The sequence below is a fragment of the Chenopodium album genome, chromosome 24, assembly GCF_948465745.1.
Source record: "Chenopodium album chromosome 24, dcCheAlbu1.1, whole genome shotgun sequence".
NCBI classification, from domain to species: domain Eukaryota; kingdom Viridiplantae; phylum Streptophyta; class Magnoliopsida; order Caryophyllales; family Amaranthaceae; genus Chenopodium; species Chenopodium album.
The window spans coordinates 33,011,844-33,035,180 of NC_137857.1; the positions used below are offsets into that span (position 1 = coordinate 33,011,844).

At 33.3% G+C, this 23,337-nt stretch overlaps 3 protein-coding genes and 1 non-coding gene across 4 annotated transcripts; 2 read left to right on the plus strand and 2 right to left on the minus strand.

The window, feature by feature from the left end:
* Nucleotides 1-639: 639 nt before the first annotated feature.
* LOC145611585 (alkaline ceramidase-like) lies at nucleotides 640-6,245 on the minus strand. Its single transcript, XM_081666924.1, has 3 exons — nucleotides 6,102-6,245; nucleotides 2,632-2,968; nucleotides 640-1,581 (listed from the first exon to the last, which is right to left on the minus strand). Exons 2-3 carry the CDS (start codon nucleotides 2,883-2,885, stop codon nucleotides 1,068-1,070), a joined length of 768 nt encoding a protein of 255 aa, XP_081523050.1. The 5' UTR covers nucleotides 2,886-2,968; nucleotides 6,102-6,245; the 3' UTR covers nucleotides 640-1,067.
* Nucleotides 6,246-11,103: 4,858 nt separating this feature from the next.
* On the plus strand, nucleotides 11,104-13,606 carry LOC145612518 (uncharacterized). Its single transcript, XM_081667870.1, has 2 exons — nucleotides 11,104-11,642; nucleotides 12,968-13,606. Exons 1-2 carry the CDS (start codon nucleotides 11,156-11,158, stop codon nucleotides 13,486-13,488), a joined length of 1,008 nt encoding a protein of 335 aa, XP_081523996.1. The 5' UTR covers nucleotides 11,104-11,155; the 3' UTR covers nucleotides 13,489-13,606.
* A 1,387-nt stretch (nucleotides 13,607-14,993) lies between these two features.
* Nucleotides 14,994-20,413, minus strand: LOC145611996 (uncharacterized). Its single transcript, XM_081667378.1, has 3 exons — nucleotides 19,815-20,413; nucleotides 15,901-16,068; nucleotides 14,994-15,484 (listed from the first exon to the last, which is right to left on the minus strand). Exons 1-3 carry the CDS (start codon nucleotides 20,235-20,237, stop codon nucleotides 15,329-15,331), a joined length of 747 nt encoding a protein of 248 aa, XP_081523504.1. The 5' UTR covers nucleotides 20,238-20,413; the 3' UTR covers nucleotides 14,994-15,328.
* Nucleotides 20,414-22,883: 2,470 nt separating this feature from the next.
* Nucleotides 22,884-22,969, plus strand: LOC145612888 (small nucleolar RNA snoR109). Its single transcript, XR_014106799.1, has one exon. It is a non-coding gene; the product is annotated as a small nucleolar RNA snoR109 (small nucleolar RNA).
* The last annotated feature ends 368 nt before the right edge of the window (nucleotides 22,970-23,337 follow it).

Genomic DNA, 23,337 nt, shown 5'->3' on the forward strand with positions numbered 1-23,337 from the left:
CCAATCTTATCTTAGTATAGACTAATAGAATATGAAAGAGCTAAATTAAAAGTACTCCGTAGTTTGCTGAAGTTGTCTGATTTCATTAAATAACACAACTTAATAATATTCTCAGGAAAAAATATTGATAAATGACATTTTATTGCTATTTTCTGTAAACCTGTACAGTTTTTTTTTTTTTTCCTTCTTCGACGAAATAAAGTGGTTTAGATTTCTCAGTAATTTGTTACACATATGGCCTGGGTAGGTATGGGTATTGAGTTATTCAATGAGTCAAGTCATTACCAAGGAGGATATTGCCATTACCAAGGAGTCAAGTCAATAAAAATTGTATCGTCAATATCGTTGCTAAATATAAATGGGATGTGATCTCAAGTTTAGAACCATTTATGAAGATTTTAATTACAAACAACTAAAGCATTTGGCATTCACAAAAGACATCATATAAGAGCTCCAACCAACAGTACCAAAAGTCATCATATCCCTGCCAAATTCACATCTGCCAACAGAGTTTCAGCATCACTTGTTCAGTAGTTTAAGCTCAACCAGGCAGGCAACTATCAGTAGAGTAGATCGACAAAACATTCGTCAAGACAGGGAAACAAAGTAAATTATCAGAATCACAGTGTCACATGTAGATGAATAAAAAACAATTGTACTTATATAAATCACGAAAAGCTTGCATAAACAAGAAATTTCAGAAACTGGGTATCAGTAAGCTGACAAGAGAATCAAGAATTTAACACTTTCCATTGAATGAAGACGACATAAACTTAGTAAACTATAGAACCTATACTTGAGTTCTAACAAAAAAACTGCCCATAGCTTCGACTAATCTAGATCCTAACATAAAAACAAAAAAATGCTGAATATTTGCTTTGACAGATTGCCTGTAAACATCTACTAATTTAAGTATGGGTATAGTTTGCAAGCTAAACTTCAGAACAGCCTACGTAAACAGTCCCTTCTGAGTAGGTTACTATCAGGCAGAGATGCCCCTTAACTGCAGAGTACACAAGTGAACAGGAAATAAGAGGTTCAACCAGCTTTGTGTACTTGTGTCTAGCTCATTGAGATTTTGGTTTCTCAATCTTCACATAGGGAACAAGACCCAAGAAATGAACAATCTTTGGACCCCAACCTCGCTGCTGAGCACGGCAAAACATCAGAAATGCATTTGCAAAGTAGGAGTTAAAGCCCATGAAGATGTGCCATAAAGCATGTCCTTGTGGATTGATAGGCCAAGCAGATATATGCTCACAGAAAACACGGTCACAAACCCAACATAGGCTTGCAAGGAATAAAGTGATCACATACAGCTTTGCTAGACGCTTGGCTGCAGGGTCCTCTGTGTGGATGTAGTATTTGTACATCCGAGGGATGCAAAGGAAGCAGAGCACAGCATAATGAACTTTAAAACTAATTTTGAAATGAAATACTGAATGAACAACGGCAAAAATAACGCCATAGAGGAAGAGGAATGTGGGCATTGTGCTTCGGTAATGCCAATCAGGTGAATACAGAATGTAGATATAAAGGAGCATTTCCCAAACCATTGGAGTTTCATCACTTTGCTGTTGCCTGTAAAACAAACAGCAGACATGAATCATGCACTAATAAATCAAGATTCTTTTCAAACGATCCAGAAGCTACAATCCTGTTTAGTGAGGAAGAGGAGGGAGTGGGACGGTACAAATTAGCTTCTTTTGGCGCTAATGGCATCGCATACTCAGAGGCTCATAGCTCCTCACTTGGGCTTATTCTACACAAAAAGGTTGTAGCCAACACCTAATAGAGCTTACCAATGGCTTTGGGTTTAACTAGACCCACGAGCATAAGACCGCATGGTCCAAATCTAACTTGCAGTATTGTATTAACAGCATTTTTATTTTCAAGGAGTTGATACAAGAGAATTAAAATTTACATTATTATTACTTTAATAGTAAACTACATCAGAAACTCAGGAGAGTTAATACTACCATGAAGATTTTACAAGCAGTCATAAGGACTACTATTTAGTCAGAATTAACAAGTGAATCATGACTTTTCAAAAAAAACAAGTGAATCATGAAATATAAGGAGAAACACACACAACCACAAACAAACAAAAGTTGAAGCAAAAAGGAAATTAAGCAATACCAAAGGTGTAAATATGAGAAAACCCAAAGGCCGTTTCTACCACAAACAAACTTTCCAAAAGTAGGACTTTGCCCATTCAAGTGTCAATACACTGTTGACCGATGCTACCAATGCCAGATATCTCATATAGAATCCAAAAAGGGTATTAAAAATGAAGCAATGAGCACAATATAGCAGAAACGGGCAAGATTCATCAAAATGAGTCCAAAATTGAGTGGGAAAATGCATAAGAAAGTCACAAAAAAGTAAAGCAAAAATATTATCCCATCGATCTAGTTGCCTGACAAATCAAACAACTCAATATACATGAACCAAAAACTCGAGGTGCACTATAAAGCATCAAGCTGTTAACTAGTCAAACCAAAGAAGTCATGAACTATTAAATGCCCAAAATTATACCATTAGATGCGATGTTTATAGAATCATAACCAAAAAACCTGTAGGATAAAAAAAAATGATAATTGTAGGAGAAAAAAAAACTAAGTTACTTACACACGTTGCAGTGTTCCATGGAACAATATGCTCCCCATTGCAAGTATCATATTTGAAAGGTGAAGGACAGTAAATCTCTTCTCAAAACCCTGACTCAAGGCAATTACGAGGCCAATGACAGCCAAAATGATGGCTGGTATATTTGAAATTGTGTTGTAAAACTCTGCAATATAAGATGAACAAACATAATTTTTTTCACACCAGTCAATAGAGGATGTGACTGGGCCCCAAAAGTTTAACAGTTCAGCATCCATGATCAAAAGTGTGAACCACAATGTTGGTCCTTATGAATTGCTTCTTCGAACCTTGCAGAGCTTTTATGATCTCCAACCTATTCCTGCAAATATAGACCTCATATTAACATATTACCTCCATTTCCAGTCGAAAAAATGCATTTAACAAATATGATCTTCAAGAGTTGATAACATGAGAAATGATAATTTAATATAAATTTTTTTAAAGCAAGTTCAAAGCATGAGTAATGCAATTTTTGAAAGGTGCAAAAGCTTAAAAACATCAACAAGCAATAAAAATACCTCCTAACAAGAAAAGGTGATCATATATTTCAATGGTTTAAGTCAATAGGAAAAAGTAAGCATTCAAAGCAAAAAGGATCCTAGAACGAAACTAAAGATTCCCTTTTGTTTGATGTCTTCCTATTTGTCCTGGATTCAAATAAAAAATATTTGAGTAAAATGATCTTAAATTAAAGCTTCAGTTCTGCTGTACATCAAATTATAATGAAACAAATCCATAGATATTGATAGATTCCAAAAAAAAAAAAAAAAAAAAAAATCCTATAAATTGATTGGCATATGATACAACAGCCACAGAAAAATAAATCCTCAACCCTCAACAAAATGCATACACAGATGTAAAGAGAACAGCAAAACAAACATATCCACTGTAAGGAAAGAAGATCAACTAAAAAAATCCACCCCTAAATCTTTAATGTTTTCCTATGTTCTTTTTAGTTGAAATGTTTTTAACTTTTGACACTTATTACAAATAATACTTTATTTAGCTTTTGTGATATATAAATATGAAAAAATATAGTCATATGTGAACTTGTTTAAATGGCCTTAATGTAAATTTAATTAACATATCAATTTTTTATAATATTTACATGTTGCTAATAAGAATTATAAACCATTAAAATCATATGTTGGCAAACGTGAATGTGATAAAAGAAATGTGTCAACTAAAAAATCACGGAGGAAGTATTAGTTAAGTCACCAATGTACAAAACACTGCTAAGATGAAGAATCTACTGCCAATCAAAATCCTCTAAAAAGTGAAGGAATCTACCTAATACGTAGTACACTTTGGTATGAAGAAACAAGTATGAGATCGCAATATGCTACCTAATAATGTTGAAAACTAGCCCAAAAGTTTACAGACTTCCAGCAGACCAATATTCGTGTTCCAATATGTGTTCCGAATAAGCAATTCGCAAGGGGAATGCAGTATTCGGTAACACTGATGGAAAGAATAGATAGTTGGAAGGAAATATTCTTTCATGGTATAAACGAAGAAGTGGAAGAACAAATAATAAAGGGAGAGATGAGAAATCATGGTGACTCCTATTCTTCCTATAACTCTGAAGAGCTCCCTTGCCAAATTGCCACCACAGGCTACTTAACCAGTTAGATTCCTCATCAACACTTGATGCAATAAGATGAATTACATTTTGCGACTCCAAGCTGAAGCAGACCCCTGAAAACCCTAATTTGAACACTTCACTCTGCAGCATAATGAGGAAAAAAAATATATATATGCACCTGGGTTCACAGTATCTCGTCCAAACCTCAATGTAGAGAGAGTATGAAGCAATAGGTTTTGTCATCAAAGATTATCATTGATAAAGTGACAAGCGACAAGGAAAGAAGATGCTGAGTTCCATGGATAAAAGTTATAAACATCTTCACAAAACCTTGAAATTTCAATTTCTAGACATAAAAGATGTAATTACATACTTCAACCCAAAGTAATTTGACTAAGAGTCCTGAGACAGCTGTAAAAAGAATGAAATCACATTTAACTAATTCGTACCAATTTGCACACAATGATACGAATGTAAAATTCTTGTATGGCAACCCCAACAACCCACCCCCCCCCCCCCCCCCAACACAAAAACTTTGTTTTGTTTTAACATTATTCAATAACCACAGGGTCCACAGCTTCTTTGTTAAGAGTTGATAAGAAATACCCCAGCATACACCTTGAAATCCTAAAATCTACCAGGGCTTTGATAGATTAAGGTGGTGTCATGGAGGTGGAGGCGGACTGGTGGTTTTTGTTGACTTCTTGCTCTAATATCATGAATTGGAACACATCATTAAAGGTCAACAATGTACATAACATCAAAAAGGAAAAATTTACTGCTCATATAAGTCCTCAATGACTCCATCAAACAAAAAGGTGGGAAGAAAGTAGGAAGCACAGGCTTTTCCCGTTTTAATAGCAAGATTTGGAAGGAAAGGGGAGGGAATAGATCAAGAATATGTGAGGGAAAAAAAAACGGATAAATTGTCACTTATTTGGATAAGAATTAGGCAAGGGAAGAGAAAGGAAATGGAGGCATCCATATTCCTTCCCCTTTAATAAACCAAATCCCTCTTTCCCTACCCTACCCTCACGGCCTCACCTCACATTCTCTTCCTTCTTCTTCCTTCCTCCTATCCTTCACATAGTTACCCAAACATTTTCCTATATACACAATATTCTTCAACATGCCTAATCAGGATTATTTTCATCTAAATTTAAATAAATACCACAGGACCCCATCCAAGCATTTGCCACGAATTCCTATTCACATCATGCAAGCACTCTGAATTCACAAAAGATTCACCACAAATATTTGCATTTCACATCCCACCAACTTCTCAACCGGCCAAAAATCAAATGAACAAACCAAATGCACCATAATCTTACTCCAAGCAAACCCAAATGATCCAAACATACGATCTTCAACATCGCAACCGTCAAACCGGGCATGTGACAGCTAGTGTAACATACAATGTCAATGGTTGATCCATCAATAAAAACACTCTCCACCCTCAAAACACAATCCAAGCACATACCCACCTAAAATAAGTCAAAATCTAAAATTCCTACTCCTATGCTTCTTATGATTAATAATCAATACCCAAAAATTGAAAATCAGGGTTCATACTCAAAATGCAATCTTTTACATCTAAAACACAAATCAACCCCAATAACTGCAACCCCAGAAAATTTGAGGACTAATTTATTACAAGTCTATCTCACATAAAATTATTGTAAATTAATATTCAAACAAAAAGAAAAATTCAAGCAAACAACTATATTCAATTCATACCAAATTACCAAAAAAAAAAAATAAAGAAAAAAAAGCATATAATCTAATTATACACATCCATCAATTCTACAATCGATAAAAAGGGAAAGTATTCGATCAAATACATAAAAAGAAAATTTGTATAACTTACCTTTCTAAGAAGAGATGAGATCACTCAAAATTTGCATCAACTTTTCAGGGGAAGAGAGAGAAAGAGATCGACTTTGGACATCGGTTTTTTTCTCCTTCCATTTTTGGCTGTAATTTGGGAATTCTAAGAAAAATTCCTTATTTACTGTTTCTGTTTTTGGGACATACAGATGCAATTCGGAATTGGGCCAATAGTTGAGACTGGAATTGGCAGCCCGGTGCTAACATGTGGGCCGACATGGATCGTAAGCGTGGCCCATGTTTAGAAATTTTGAAAAAATAACACGACATGACGCGACACATTCTAAGAATGACACTAAAATTTACAATTTACGAAGTATTAATTAATATCGATACGTAGATTAAGTTTTTTTTTTTTTAAAAAAAAAAATATTTTTAATGAGATATAACAATGATGAATAAAATTATTGAAGGGGTACAAATGATGAAAAACGATGATGAATAGAATTGATTTTACTTATGATGTTAGAGATCATTATTTTAGTGAAAATTGCATGAAGACATTACATTTGTTATCATTAAATAAAAAGGTGAATTAGAAAACCAAAAGGCTATTGTACTTATTTAAACAAAGTAGTATACACTAAAAAAATAATCAATATTTGAGTTTTACATGTCACATACATAGTAGATTTTTTCTTTAACGATGAGGATCGAATCCCCGCCACTTAAGGAGGAGATGGAGGACTAACTATCCCTCCACTCCTTGATCCTCAAGATATTGTAGTAATTGGCAACATAGAATACATTGTACTAATATAATCCCATGGCGAAATGTTATGTTCAATAATAGCCAAATTATTCAGTTCTTGAAGCACCTTTATAATTAAAAATTAGTTTTAGGCTCAGGCGATACCCCGAGCTACTGCAATAATTCCATGATTATTGAAATCTTTATTTATATTTAATTTTAATAGAATGAAATATAATATGGCAATAGCTTAGTAGCTAACACTATGTTTTTAAAACTTAGTTGTGGGCTCAAATCTTGTACCGAGTTATATTTTTAAACACGTGAATAAAAGACTCGATTGATTAAGGAATGACCGAATGAGCCACATGGCACCTAAACTTTTTTAGAATCGTCTTTTAATATAGTATATATAATATAATATAATATAATAATGAAATCTACCTTCATTAATGATAATAAACCATTTTTTAAAAGACAGAGCATAATAAAACTTAGGAAATCCTTTGTACGAAAGCTATTTCTTTATTTTTAAAGACAATCACCAAGATTAGCTTATCTGTAGAGTGGCTTGCTTTGAATAGTGAAAGAGTTTATTTTTCTTTTAGACAAGATGTATGTGGACATAATCTGAAAAGATCCAATGAACATAGACACAATATTTCAAAGACACAGATAAATTTAATTATGTTGTTTCATAAAAAAAATATATATACGGAGTATATATATGTGACATCGTCCATTTTCCGCATTTCTATTATAATAAGCCCAAAATAGGCGCAATTTATTATCCTAACTTCCATAGGGTTTAGTGGATATTTATATGGACAAAAATAAGATGAAAAAATGGCCCAATGAAAGACTCAAATGTATATTCTGTTCCCTTCAAAAAAAAAAAAAAAGTATATTCTGTTAATTTGTTTAGTACAGTAGTACTTCAGTTGGATAATAATGCAAGTACGATTATACTTCAATTGAACTTCTACGATTCTACTTATTGTACGTGTGGCGCCACTCAATCAATCTACTGATGCCCGTAAATACATAATGTATAACTTTTTACTATAACTTCGTTGGTAAAATCATACATTTGTAAACTCATTGTTTAATAATCACGGACCACCTCTTTTATTTTCATGCCTACTTAATAACTCAATCAATGATCCAATATAATTATGTATTATCAATTTATCATTAACCTCATTTGAATTAGTTTCCTCATTGTATCAATTGTATGTGATTAATGACCTAGTTCACTTGTCAATAGTTACACCATTTGCTTCTTTACAATTTTAGTGAATTAATTTGACCACGTATAATTTTAATCGTGATTTCAATAATCAAATAAAACATTAACATATCAAGGTACTTATAACTAAATTCTATTTGGTCAAGCAATTATAAATTTTTAAAAGAGAAAATCTAGATAGTAGGGAATACAAGTATGAAGGTAAAAAAAAAGTGGATAAGCATACCATCGGTCAATCACACATATCGAGTTGAGTTGTTTGTCCTCCGATCCGAGTGACAGAAGTGCATTGTTTCTCAAATCGCAATACTAGCATTCAACTCTATTAGTCGTGTTAGTATTGCCACAAATATAGGAAATAATTGTGACTATATCATGCAATCGTTTATGTTCATGCAAGACAAATTAAAAATAAAGTAAGTATATTAATATATCAGAAGATGAGAAGACATTTCTATTTACTATAAATTCATGGTTTATTTGTCACTACTACTTGTTTTCAAGTAATAAGATCATTATAGAAGTAACACACCAGATCATATACTATGACATAACAGCTAGATCTTGTGTTATTGTCATCTTCAACTATTGGTAATTTGGTACATGATTTTATAAATTACAAATTTATAATATACAATTAATAGGCCTGTGTTATACGAAGTATGTGAATTTTTTTTTTTTTTTTTTTGAACAAAGGATGCGAATTAGTTAATAGTTAAGTTACATAATCGTTCATCTGGGACATCACCAGTAAAAGAGAGAGTAGAGGACTCTCTAGAGTTAAGAAGGTCTCTAACAAAAGCCTCATTACAGTACATAGGAGGACTTGACAAAATACAAATATCATTCATACATACTAAATTCTTCCTCGCATCCTTAGCAATTGCATCAGCAACAGAGTTGGAAGTCCTTGCTTCAAAGCGCGTATCCAGATGGAGCTCCATTTTCAGGTCCCTGCATTGTTTAATTAGTGAGGAGGAGTTAGGAATGTAGTCAACAGAATTAATCTCCTCTACTGCTCTTTTTGCATCAGAACAAAGAATTGTTTTATCCCAGTTCTTGATTTTGATTCTGTTCATAGCAAGAGCCAGAGCTTTCAGCTCTGCATCATGACTTGAGGGAAGATAGCCTCTCCAGGCTAGTCCTTCAACCCACTCTCCTAGGCTATTTCGCACCACCACACCACACCCAGCTTCCAGAGTAGAAACATCAAAGGAAGCATCACAGTTAACCTTTAGAAAATCATGAGGAGGAGGGTACCAGTGCTGGGAGGAGGGCTTAAGACTTTCAGAAATCTGTTTGCAAAAGAACAATTCTGAAGCATCCCATCTGCACTGATTGATTGCTGAAGAAATGGGGGTGTTGGTTTGTGAAAAGGACCAAGAATTTCTTCTCAGCCAGATTTGCCATATAGCAAAACAGAACACTGCATTCCAAGGCAGATCCCAAGTATTAATGGTGGATAATCTCATATTTTGATCAAGCCAAGATAGCCAGTTTCCATTGTAGGATAGTCCATGAGGGTGAGGGATAAGGTTCCAAAACTCTTTTGCTCTAGGGCAGTGAATAAAGATATGAGCAGAGGTTTCATCATCCAAGGGGCAGAAAAGGCATTTGGGAGAAATAGAATGGATTCTTTTGTTCAGGTTTGCTTTGTGGGGTATTCTGTTCCAAACAAGCATCCAAAGGAAGGATTTTATCTTTGGGTGGGCTGAGGATTTCCAAATTAAACCCCAATCAAAGGGTGGGGAGGAGGTTATCTCTGAGTTAACCAGAAAGGCTCTAGCTTTTTGTGAATCAAATTTCCCCTTATAAGTCCAAGTGGAGAGGTGAGAGTCTTGATTTGTGGAAAAAGAGATAGATTGGATTTTTTGAAAGAGTAGATCAGGGATGGGAAAGGAGATGAGATGTTCCAGATTTGGCTTGGAGATATTGTTTATCATATGAAGGGACAAGTTTTGAGTTAGCCAATGTAGAGGTCCATGTAGCAGCTCTCTCAGGGACTGGTTCAGCAACCACCTATCCTCCCAAATGTTAATAGATGTACCATCTCCAACCTCCCAAGCTAAACTCTTTTGGAACAGGGGCCAAGCTCTCCCAACACCCTTCCAAAAGTATGTGAATTGAATATGTAGTTGACTAGAGTAACATACCTTATTTTATTTCATTTTTAAAAAAAAGTGTTAGTCGAACTACTTCCTCCGTTAATGGTTATTTGCAACAAAGGAATATTTTATATCTCACAAATAATACCCCTTTGTTGCAAATAACCATTAACGGAGGAAGTAATTAACTTGCTTATTGTTACATTACTTCTCCTTTTAAAATACGAATATGAAATAATGCTATTTTAATTTGAGTTTTTCATTACATTGTGATACAATTAGATGAAATTATAAACCTAACTAAATAAAAAGCTTAATGACGATGTTAAAGATCTTGCATCAAATACATCCTATTCCTCTGTATAGAGCTGGCTTTATAAGTCTAGGCTATATCTAGTCCTGGTTAGGTTCATCTTATTTCAGGAAAAACATATATTGAAAATCAAACGTATACACGTGTATAAATTATTTTAGTTGTAGACAAGAGATATCATGATTTATGTAGCTGAGTTGGATAACATTTATTGTGTTTGAAAAAAAATATATACATCGCATATTCGGATCTGACACGTCATATGATAATAACCTATCCCTCATTATATGGATATTGTTTTTCCCCAAAATACATTGTGAATTTATAATTAACCAATTAAGTGAATTGGTGACCAATACCTATCCATATACATTAGAAGAAACCGATGAACCTATACGCAAATAAAGGGAATATTCATAGTCCACATTCATTACAATTCAAGGATAATTTATGAGTTAAGTCCCATTTTTTGTTTCAAGGTTAACCAAAAATTAAGTAACACAAGTATATATATAATTGTCATACATGTTTACATTCTATCACCATTTTTACCTCATTCTCTCTTCATAACATCATCATTATAAATCTCAACTCTTCATTCATTTCACTTATTTTCTCTCTATATAAACAAGTGGTTAATTGTCCAATATTAGACAAGTAAAACAACTATACAAATATGGCCAAAATACCAATCAAATTCAATAGGGTAGCGGCGGCCTTCGACGAGGCCGCCAAGTGGCATCGGCCATGTGATGGTAGTAGTGGTAGTGAGTATTGGCCGGAAAGCGGGGCAGATCTCTCGGATCTCGTAAACTCGTTTATCGAGAAAGGTGATCATGGAATGGATCATAACTTTGATATCGATATCGATATCGATGAGGTTGATATAAATAAAGATATTGGTAATGAGTCTCGTGATGCAAACTGGGTATCTGACAATGATGAAGTCGATAATGATACACAAAGGAAGGAGTTGTTACAAAGTTTGTTGTTAGAGTGTACAAGTAATAGTAAGAAAAAGAGTACAAGACAAAAGATTTGGAATGAAATTGATGTTGCCTTGAAATTATTTGGTGGTTTTAATGGAAGTGTTAATGATGTTTCAAGAAGTAGCCTTAAACGTAGTTTAATGGCTCATCTTCGTGACAAAGGATTTGATGCTGGTAAGCTTTTTTTTTTTTATTTTTTTTTAATCCATTCAATTCATATTAACTTTTATTTGCAATAAATTTCAATGTGCTAAAAATATAATGCAAACATGAATATAGAAACACAAATATTATAAAACACCCGGTGTACAATAGCATTATTGTAAATCAGCTCAAATAAAGTAAGTTATCATCTGTCTGTTTGCACCTTCTTCCTTATTTTTCATTTTCTGGATCTTTCTTTCTTCTTTCAGTTTCTCTCTCTACTCTTACTTTCCTCTCTCTCCTTCTTTACTCTTTCATTTTCTCTTCATCTTCCATGCCTAAGAAATCACTTCCTCTATTCAGAAATTTTCAACCTACAATTAATCTTTTATTGATAAAAAATTTTGACCGTAAAACCAATTTCTCAAATGACGATTTTTTCTCAAAATTTTGTTTAAATTGAGTATTTGATTTATATAATTGAAATTCAATCGATTGTTTCTATCAACATTTATGAACCTCCACACGCAAAAGTAGATGATTGGCTTCATCTCAAATTATTATCAAAGCGGCACAAAAATGGCTATTTGGTATGGCAATTTAATCTACGTTTCTTTTCGCTACGGTGTTAGTCTTCATTATGGTGTTTCCCACAAAAATTTACAATGATTGTTCAGGTGAATCTGGGATTTTTTGCTTCTCGAATTTAAAGCGAATGATAGTTGTTATTGATGAAAATTCCTATATTACTTCTCTGTTTTGTTTTGTAAAAAAAAAGGGTCACTTTTGTGAATAAAAAGGGTCACTTTTGTGAATAAAAAGGGTCACTTTTGTAAAAAAAAAAACAGGGTCATTTTTGTGAAAATATGGGTCACTTTTGTAATAAAAAGGGTTACTTTTGTAAAGAAAAAGGGTTACTTTTGTAAAGAAAAATAGTCACTTTTCGCAAAAATGTTCGATGTACAATAAAATTATTGTACACCGGGGGCATGCAAAAGTTTTTGATATAGAAAATAGTCATTATGAAGCAATATGTTGGACATAATGAGCTCATCATTTATTTATGGTATGGTGTCCAAAAATGCAAATTTATTTGATTAATTGAGTAATGTTCTATATATGGTATCAAAGATTATTATCTAGATTATCTATGAATTGAAAAGTTGCATTGGTTATTCATTTTACATTGATTTATCCTGAATTTGGCCTTTAATTTCTCCTATGAAACGTAGAAAATTAATCAAAGGAGCAGTTTGTTATTTTCGTAGATAATTTTGAAGTAAAATGTCACATTGTCAAGTATTTAAGTTTTTTGCAATAAATGGTAGTTTTGCTAATGAAATTAATTGACACAGGCCTTTGCAAGTCCCGGTGGGAGAAAACCGGCCGATTCCCGGCTGGAACGTACGAGTACATAGACGTGAACGTAGGAAAAACTCGACACATAGTCGAGGTATTCTTGGCAGGAGAATTTGAGATAGCGCGACCTACAACTCGTTACACCTCGCTAGTAGAAATGATCCCTTCAATATTGGTCACTAAAAATACTCAAGTGCTTAAACAAATAATAAGGCTTATGAGTAATGCAATGAAGGAGTCATTAAAGCAAGCAAACATGTTAGTTGCACCTTGGAGGCGCAATGGCTACTTGCAAGCTAAGTACTCTAGCCCTTACAAGAGAACGACTAATCGTGATTCGAGTGTCAAGAATGTCGTCGAGAGGGATGAAGAGGTACTTGCCAAGAAGAGATCTTCGATGGGTTTCGAAGTTGATCAATTCCCTAGGGTTTCTTATTATTGCAGGGATGTTGATTTTGGTAACAAGGTCCATGGAATTAGAGTTGGACTATTGGCTTCTGTTCTTCAAGGGAAATGATGATAATAATAATTAAGATTGATCAAGGTTGTATGTAAATTTAGTGGTTTCAAAATTTTGATTAGTAATCAATTTTTCAGGAATTAGTTCAATTCGTTGCAACTACATTTAGTTGTATATTTTAGTATATGTCCTAGAATCGGATTAGTTTCATCGTTGTATGTAATATATCGTATAAAATCAATGAAAATTAGTCTAATACTTCTAGCTTGTTTTCTTATCATGATAATGCTTCAACATATCTAGATTTATTTGGTTAAAGTCTTGAAAGATGATATCCAGCACTTAAGATTGAATCCCTATATTTTTTGAAAAGAAGTGTTTAAGTATCGACTATGCATAGGTTAGTTTTCCCTTTGAATTCTATTTTCATACTAATAGAATAATCTCCATTACATTTCCAAATTAAAATAGTACTGGGACTAGATCTTATTTTCTTAATTTGTTTTCACTAAAAATTTTAAATGGTTATTAATCTATATTAGGAGTTTAAGGACTAAATATTTTTAATTGTGATGTCAAAATCAAAATGGATAATGATGACAAAAATATTATGGAGTACCAAATGAGTAATGTTTTTCAATATTAATCAACGTAATTTATACAATTACAATATTTGATCTTGGTTCTTTACTTTTTTTTTTTTTTTAACCAATCTAGGTTCATTACTTGACAGAACTTTTGTAAGCATATTCACGAGAACTTTGGCTCAATTGTTGTGCATATTTTGTTGACTTTTTTATTTTTCAATCACGAGATTATTAAATTAAACTCGACTAAATTTAGCCCAATTTTTATAAATGCAATCTAGATCAAAGCTGACTATTAGTCCAATTAAGACAATGACATTAATGCCCCTACTGTATATCAAACAATAATTGAGAAAAAAATTTGAGCACCTAAAAAGATGAACCATAATTTTTGGATGGCGACATTATGAGCAAATATTTCCAAAAATTAAGCAGGTATAATAAGTCTCTCTTTCTTCCATCTCCTTACGACCTTACAAGGCATTGTTAATAGAAAAGTCAGGTGCAGGTCAATAGCAGGTCGTATCATACGAAGACAACTTATCCATTAAAACCTTTCATTAAATAAAAGTTCTTTTAATTTGATCTTAACCTTATACCAATTGGATTACATAAAATTAATACTTGTTACTTCGTATAATAGAGACCTTAAACACTAGATACGAGCTCTTTTAATTAGGTATATTCATAAGGGTTGTTTTAGTAAATTCATTTTGGATTGCTAATTACAATGCATTAAAATATGAAAAAAGATACTTCGTAGAAAGTAGAGAGAAGAGTAAACGATAAACGTGAGGCCTGACTGTAGTAGAGAGCAAAACTTACTCTGTACTGAAAAAAGAATGACTGTTAACTTACCTAAAAGCTAAAATTGCCTATAAAAAGAAAATTGAATAAAATGTTACTCCGCCTTAACATCAATTCAAAAAGAGGCAAAATGAAGATGGTAATGAGAAAATAACAAATGTAGCAGAGTGAAAAGAAGCACTAAATGTTTGCTGTATTAACTATTGGTAACTACTAGTACAAACTACAAAGTATGACATAGTACATGCTACAGTTTTTCTTAAACCTTCACTAAAACAATTAGATAGAGAAATCAATCAGTTGAAAAATGGAAGAATGTAGTATCGTTTTAGTACACAATTACCGTTACAATACAATCAGCTCAGTTAATGAAAAATTCAGATGATGACTAAATAATACACTCACAGGCAATTTCCCTCACTTGCTGGAGATAACAACGCAACAAAAGCAGAGAAAAAACCTGCATTTAGCACAATCAAAGAACAGGTGTGCTATCTTTTGGTTCAGGCCCCGGAATTTGCTCTTTCTAGTTGAACATCCGCTTTAGGGTCTGTCTTAGAGTCAGAATCATTCTCCTCATCATGTGATGTCAAGCCTAGGCTCAAGTCCAATTCATTCAAATCTTGTCTTGCGGGTGGAGTTTGGTTTTCTTCGACATCCTGAAGACAGTCAAAGCCAAAGTTCTATTGTCAGATTTGTCACCAAAAACTTCTGTTAATTTAAGCTGATGAACCATATTCCATCTATCTTGTGTTAACCTTACAATTTAACTTTCTTTTTCATTAAAATTTACTTCTATTTTAACTTAATTTAAGTTTAAACTTTTAGCACGCGATTATATGTGTACTTTAGACCATACTTTCAAAATTGTTTTGTACATTTTTTACTCGCTTCTACTAATATAGATTGATATAGGCCAATCATCAAGATTTGACTTTGAAGAATGCAAGAGTTTGGTTGGACAAAGGTATTACCGTATTAGACTTAAATTATACTTTGCATTAGTTGGGAGGCACATACAAGTTTTCAAGATAGATTATGACCAAAATGAACAAGTTAGTGGAAACTAATTTACCTGGTCCTCTTCCATGGGCACATCATTGATGTCAGGTTTTTCGACATTACCATCGCTCTTAGACGCCTGTTCTCCTGCATTTTCATCGCTTTCAGCAGGCTTAGCTTCGTCATCATCATCATCAGAATTCTCTTCTGTTTCTTTTTTTTGTTCCTCTAGCACTGCAATCTGTCATAATTTTCAAAGCAAATAAATAATCTGTCAAAGTGCTTAGCAAAGATATGATTCATTTAGCAAATTTTGTCAGTCATCATTACCATAATATTCACAATAAAGTCAAAAGATATGTGCATTTGTGATCATAAAGGTTGATAAGAAGATAGCTATGAGAGACAGAATCTGAGAATCCACCTGCCTTACTGCCTTAGAAATAGAACCCAAATATATTGCCAAAAATTAAGAATTACTGATTTTCCCAAAGTGTACTTGAGAAACACAGAACCGTTCTTCCGAGATAACACATCAAGCTTTATTCAGTCCATCCCAAGGAGTAGATTTAGCATAATGCATCATGCATTTGAATTGTCTCCCACAAAAGGACAATGAAACACAATGAAATACCAATTTATAAATGATACCCCGGGTGGTCTCTGCCCTACATCAAAGTCTCAAGCAAATTACAATGTACTAACTTGAATGAAATTGAATGATAGCACGTACTTGCAGTGTTATCAAAGCCATCTCAAAAAGACCGTGGTTCTCAACCTCCATCCAATAGGGAGGGTCATTAAACTACTACATCCCCTCAAACAACAACACACCAGTATAGATGAAAAAGACCTTTATCCTCAACCTCCATCCAAATGAGAGGGTCAATAAGGTAACACATACCCTCAAACACAATACACCATAGAAGAAAAGGTAGACTCCTAGTCCATGTAAAGGACCAGAAACTCAAAAAGACAACTAAAGGCAGCACTAGTGGCAGTAATTCATGGAATGAGACAATAGGTCACAATTAATTGTAGAAGACTAGAAGCTACTACATATACAGATATTTATACTATGTGTTCCACAGAGTAGTCATTTCAACCCATAACGTGGAGATAAACAATGAATTAAATGGCCCAAAACCACTATAACTAATAATGGACGATTGGACCCAATGTTGGCAAGGTCTGGGGAGGTCTATCAGTGGCCAAGGGGGCTGTAAAGAAGAACTATAATAATAGGAAAAAAAAAAAAAACCATCATACTCTCCCCTTTGCCATAGAATATTCTAATTTCAATATCTTATACGACTGACAGTAATCTTGCCACTCCTGAGACATTCCACAGCATACACATCAGTATCTTCTATAAGCTATATCAGAGGTAATTCAAGTCCCAATCGTCATGATTTCTCTGTCTACATTAAACCTTTTATTCTATCAGTAGGAGGGGAAAAAAAAAAAAAAACAAGGCAGCACTTCTGACCAGTCAAATAGTCAATTAGACATTCTAGTACATGCAAATTAGCATACATCAATAAACACCTCTATTTCCACAAAGCTGCAATGCAAATTTAGCAATCCTCCAAATCCCAGGAATTAAAGAAAAATAAGGTAACTAAAAAGAAAGAAGATAAGACCATTCTTTCTTTAACTGAATCAAACTTTACAAGGTATAGACCTGTTAAGTATTGGGGCTACCACATTGAGTTATTTGAATGTGGATTCAAACACAAGTAACAGCAATAAACCCAAAAACCAAGACAAAATTAATAAACAATGCACTATGTCTATCAATGATATGTATGACATGTTGAGTTACAACACCCTAAAGAACACTCTTATCATACAAGAGTTCTACATCAAATCCTAACCTAATCCAAACTCCTAACTGAATTTTATACCGAGCCTATCCAAACAATCAAATTTTTGCTTTCTCCACTGTGTTAGAACTTTTATTTTCTCTCATGACATATAATCAAATTCACCTAGAAAGTAACCTACTCCAACGAGGTTAACAACCAATTACATAACCTCCTAATTTTTGCATATGAAGAGTAGACCATCTAGTTTCCTACAAAAAATCCTAAGAATAGTAGAAAACTAATAGACAATAATTACTTAAGGGTACTGTCCACATAAAGTCTCCCTGTTGACACCAAACATTTACTACATGCTCCAGCTAACATTTGCATACTCAAGCAGCTGAACTCCAAAATACTAGCTGGCTCCAAAAATCACAACCTAATAGACTTATAGACCCACCATAATTCAGAACATCATCCTCAAGCAAGGGATCTATGCATATAAGCACATGCAGCTAGTACTACTTCACTGGTACAATCACAAATTAATCAATCTCTTCTAATGCTATTAGGAATCAACTCAATGCCAGGGGAAAAGGGAAATTCTGGATATAAGAATTCCAACATTGTCATCCACAGAACAGAAATATTATAATCTTCTTTTTAAACCTTCAAGGTACAGCTTACTCATGTAAAAGGGAGCTACAAATCAACCAGAAATAAAAGGGTATCAAGGCCAACTTAAGAGGACAATTGTGCAGCACCATATATCCACATAAACCCTTAATAACCCTGATCATCAGCATAACTTAACCCGGGATGAACACTCCTTGAACAATGAAGATCTACCTTAGTTTACAAAATCTACTCATCCATTCCATGAGCCCTCTCCTCGCCATCACCCAATTTCTCAATAGAAATTAGGAATTTAGGACAAAAGGATAAAAGCACAAGCACTAAGCAGGATTATTCAAGTGCAAACATACTTGACAATCTAGTATTGAGTTACTTCCGGTGACCAAATAAGAGAACAACAACAAAAACATCTTCCAACAATACAAGTTCCTAGGTCTTTGCAAACAAAGAATAACAAAGTACAACAACTGGCCCACAAACTGTGCTTTGCAACCAGAAAAGTCCTTTCATCTCATATATCGAATAACCATGACCACTAAAGGCATAATTAAAGATTCAATTCCATATATAGTAAAGAGTAATGATAAACTGTTCAAAATTTCTGGATTTACTTGTTGGGTGTTAGAAGACAGATATAATCACATTAATTTCAGGATTCAGTCTAGTTTATACTTATTTTAAGTAGGGTACGACCTCATCAAAAGCACATGCTATTATACTAATAAATTGACACCCTGACCCCTGTGATAGATTTGAATACCTCAAAGGACATTATAACCTTTTAAACAAGAGGCTATCTTACACAATCCATGATATTGCCAAGTGTCAGCCAAATACTTATAATCCTACTTTAAAAGACATATTCTACAATACAAAAGTATACTTCAAACCAGTCACCTTCCTAGCTTCTAAATACTACGTAGTACAAAGAAACCAATAATTCATCAAGTTGTACTAAACCCTGAATCTTCTTTTTAGCTACATTGATCCCTTCTTTGCCAATCAAAGAAAGATACCGAATTCCATCCATCTGAAACGACGTAGGTCGTTTGCCTGGTTTTCTTTCTTTTGTCAAATCAAATTCACAAGCTCAAATCAAATCTATTTTAGGATTTTAAAGCATTGGCAACTAGATAATTTTGTTGGAAAAAAAAGGGAAAAAAGATCGCAGCTTGTTACCTACAACAAGAACTAAATTGCAAGAACCCAACCTCAAAACAACAGCAAAGAGTGCAATTAATGCATTTAAAATTACCCTAATTTTTCAAAAATTTAGGGCACTATCCCCAATAAAGTTTCCCCCAAAATTCAAGCCAAAAACCCAACTCAAATCATCAACTTCAGGTCCAATTAAAGCAATTTAAAACACCCAAATCTCCAACAATTTAAAAACAATCAACTATTCTCTCAAAAAAGATCTGCAAGACAAAAATTCAACCCAAACCCACCTCAATTCATCAGCAGAAATTTCCATAAATCAACCAATTAAGTAAAAATAATCAAATATTCAACAACCCACAAACAGAAAAAGGGGGGAAATTACCGGAATATACTTGAATTTTCTTCTGGGAGGCTCCTCAGAAACGACGTCGTCAACAATAGAAGTATCCTTACTCCCATTAACAACAACACCACCACCATTAACATCAATAGTACTAACTTTAGAATTACTATTATTATCATTCGAATTAGAATTGGAATTCTCCTTATTAACAGGGGCCCACTTGTAAAGACGAAGATGAGACCCACTGTTACCATTACTACCATTAACGGCGCCATTAGAGGATGAATGATGATGATTACTACTACTATGATGATGATGATTTGAATTTGAAGAAGAAGACGAAGAAGAAGAAGGGGGTATTGGGACCCACTCTTTCTTCCATTTTCTAACGGGGCCGTTGAAGACGGTGGTTGTGCCGTAACGGCTAGAAGATCGGCCTAAACGAGCCCCGACTCCCTCCATTAATGGCGGTTTTGTGGATCGACGGCGGATTTAACGGTGGATTTTTCGCCGGAAAATAGAAAAGAAAACAGGCGTAACAATTTTGGTTTCTTTTGGTTGTTACTTAGTTTTCTCTCTCATCTTTTTACGGTGGTTTGTTTATGAAGGGATCACGGGTTTGGCATGTGGATATTTTTTGGGGGGTTTAAGGAATGGAGAAGTGTTAAGTACATGCCTTTAAAATTGGGCCTTTGTTAAACTTTGGGGTTTGTCTTCACCCGTACCTATGTTTCTAATAGAGTTGTCAAATCGGGTATGTGATCGGCGATGATTTGGGTCTCATGGTTTCGGGTCATATCGTTAATATTGAATAGTGGGTTTATGTAAAGTTTGTGATCAAACGGATCGAACGTATTAAAAAGATATTTCAAATTACTTTCGATTGTTATTGTATTGGTCATAGTTTTGATATTAAAGATCAAGACTTGTTATGTACGAAGTATGAAGTAATAATCTTTGTATATCTAACTTAATTCTGGTCAAATTAAGGACCTATTCACTTCAGCTCAATTTCAGTTTTGTTCAGCTCCAATCGATTCAGTTCAGTTTAGTTCAGCTCCTAATTTCCTTCTTTCATAAAATATTCAGTTCAGCTCCAATCAGTTCAATTCATCTCAGTTTAGTAAATGAGAACATGCCCTAACTTTCTTTTTATTTAACTTTACTTGTCTTTGCTTAGGTTGGTGGCAAGTCCGGAAAATCCTTTGTCTCGTGATTTTGGTGTGTAAGTGTCTTGGGATAGAATTTGAGGTCTTAACTTATTTAAGGTTGTGTACAATTGAATTTTCTTGTTGGTTAAATTCATTCCAAAGTTCAGGTGAAAGTATTTGATAGGCCTTGAGAGACATAAACTCACAAATAATGTTTTAAAATTGGGAATTGGCTAGAAAAGTATAAAAGGAAAAGGTTTAAATATGTTATCATACTTGGTTTGACAAAATGACAAGATAGTTCAAAAGAAAGGGAGTACAATGGGAGGAAAGTCAATTCTTAGAAATCATGTGATTGTTCTCATTAATATCTATTGTAACTCTTTAAACTTTATTAAACTAGGTTAGATCTTGTGCCATGCACGGTGATCTATAGTTATAGATTATTGATTGAAAATTAATATAATTATAAATGAGTCGTTGAGGGATAATAAAAGTATGTGATAGGTTAATTTTTATATTTGTATTTTTTAATTGTCGCTTCCAATACACAAATAAATAAAAGTAGACAAAAAAAATCGAGCAATCTTTTTTCTGGTTGTAATTTAAAGTATGTAATTTTTGGTTTATAGTTGACTAACCTTTTTTTAGAAAGATTTGTGAACTATTTTTATTTTAATATACTAATAATTACCACATTAATATGAAATATGTATAAAAATATATATATTTTGAATGTTTTGCTTACTTAATTAATAAGTAGATTTTTTTAATAAAAAAAAAGAAAAATAACTAAGGACACACCTGGAGATGACACGTGTCATTGTTGGTGTGTCTTTTAGTATATACTAGATTAGGCTCGTGTGATGCACGAGTTTAACAATAATTTATTATTTTATTTAACAATATCTTTTAGCTTATTTGTGTGTAATATGTACGTAGTAGAAATAATTTTTAAAAAATCTAATAAATTGATAAATTAATAAAGAGTGAGTACCCCAATTCATGTAATTTGTACTGTATAAAATATATGAAGTAGGAGAAAAAGATACTCCGTAATGTCTATAAGAAAATGAAATAGTCTGACCTTCCTTTAATTCTCCAATAGAAATTGCATAATTAGTCAATTCAAATATAAAATCTATTAGAAAAATATATAATTAATTTAGCATTTTCAAATTTTTATTTTTGTTGATAAAAAAAATTAATGATGTCATTATTAGTTTTAGAGGGAGAGTGAGGGATAGCTCAAGTGGTTAGAGCTTTCCTCCCGATTCCAGGAGATCATGGGATCGATTCTCACTCCTGCCCTTGTGGCTCTCTAAACACCAAATTATTAGTTTTAGAGGGAAAATTTTTTACAAGAAGTTGACATGTGGAAAGTAATGACATCAGCGGTAAGGACACACCTGGAGATGACACGTGTCATTGCTGGTGTGTCTTTTAGTATAGATAGTATTGATTGATGATAAAACACCAAGAGAAGAAGAAGAAGAAGAGAGAAAAAAAAAAAAACATACATGGGCTAAACAACCCAAAACCCACCAGTTATGAGCATAAAAGGTTCAAGTTAACCTAGCCCATTAGACAATAGCATCCGCTCATAAAACTATCGATATAAATACGAGCATGTATCTGACTCCATTAACATATCACACCAACCCTAATAATCGCCTATTTCTTTCTCTGCTCCACTCATCATTTTTTTGAGCAAAGATTCAATTTTGTTTTCTTCTCAATCTTGTCTTTGATTTAATTTCATTTGATTTTCTACCCATAAATTTTTATTTATTTATTTTTTTTAATAAAAATCTGAGTTTTTGATCTTATTTTGATTTGGGTTTATACCCAAAAAACTAAAAATTATGTCATTTAAATTTGTGAAAATTATTGAGCTGCATTGTACCAAGAGAAGAGTTTAAAATGAATACTCTAATAATCTCTTGATTTGCCAAAATGGCTGTAGCAATATAAAATAGAAGCTATCTGGCCGTTTGTTGTTAATTTTAATCAACGTTACTGCTTACCGAGCTTCTTACATTTTCTATTTCTATTAATCTTAGTATTTATTTAATTTTCAGTAATTCTTAATCTTAATTAATTAATTAATTAATGTATTTAGGATTGAGAAGGGAGAGAAGAGGAGATGGCATAAATAAAAGCCATTTTAAGAGACCCTTCTCGTCACATTAATTATTTATTTTGCGACACTTTCCAGGCTTTGCTGCGCTTTTTTTCAGCTGCTTTGCGTCTATAAGTGCCTACATTTTATTTAAAGTTTTTTTTTAATGGTGAATTTGGCTGATTTTGGAGCTTGAAATATGATTTTGTTAAAATTGATTGGTGTGGATGTAGATGAAGTTACTAATGTTTTTATTGATTTTGGAAGTTTAGTCAAGAACTGCTATTAA

Bases quoted from the DNA above. Each gene is read 5' to 3' on its own strand.
- LOC145611585 (XM_081666924.1), bottom strand. From the start codon at position 2,885: ATGGATGCTGAACTGTTAAACTTTTGGGGCCCAGTCACATCCTCTATT. The intron at 1,582-2,631 runs GTAAGTAACTTA...TTTGTTTTACAG, and splicing joins CATGGAACACTGCAACGTGT to GCAACAGCAAAGTGATGAAA.
- LOC145612518 (XM_081667870.1), top strand. From the start codon at position 11,156: ATGGCCAAAATACCAATCAAATTCAATAGGGTAGCGGCGGCCTTCGAC. The intron at 11,643-12,967 runs GTAAGCTTTTTT...TAATTGACACAG, and splicing joins TGACAAAGGATTTGATGCTG to GCCTTTGCAAGTCCCGGTGG.
- LOC145611996 (XM_081667378.1), bottom strand. From the start codon at position 20,237: ATGGAGGGAGTCGGGGCTCGTTTAGGCCGATCTTCTAGCCGTTACGGC. The intron at 16,069-19,814 runs GTAATTTCCCCC...AAATTATGACAG, and splicing joins GAAAATTCAAGTATATTCCG to ATTGCAGTGCTAGAGGAACA. The intron at 15,485-15,900 runs GTAAATTAGTTT...GACTGTCTTCAG, and splicing joins TGCCCATGGAAGAGGACCAG to GATGTCGAAGAAAACCAAAC.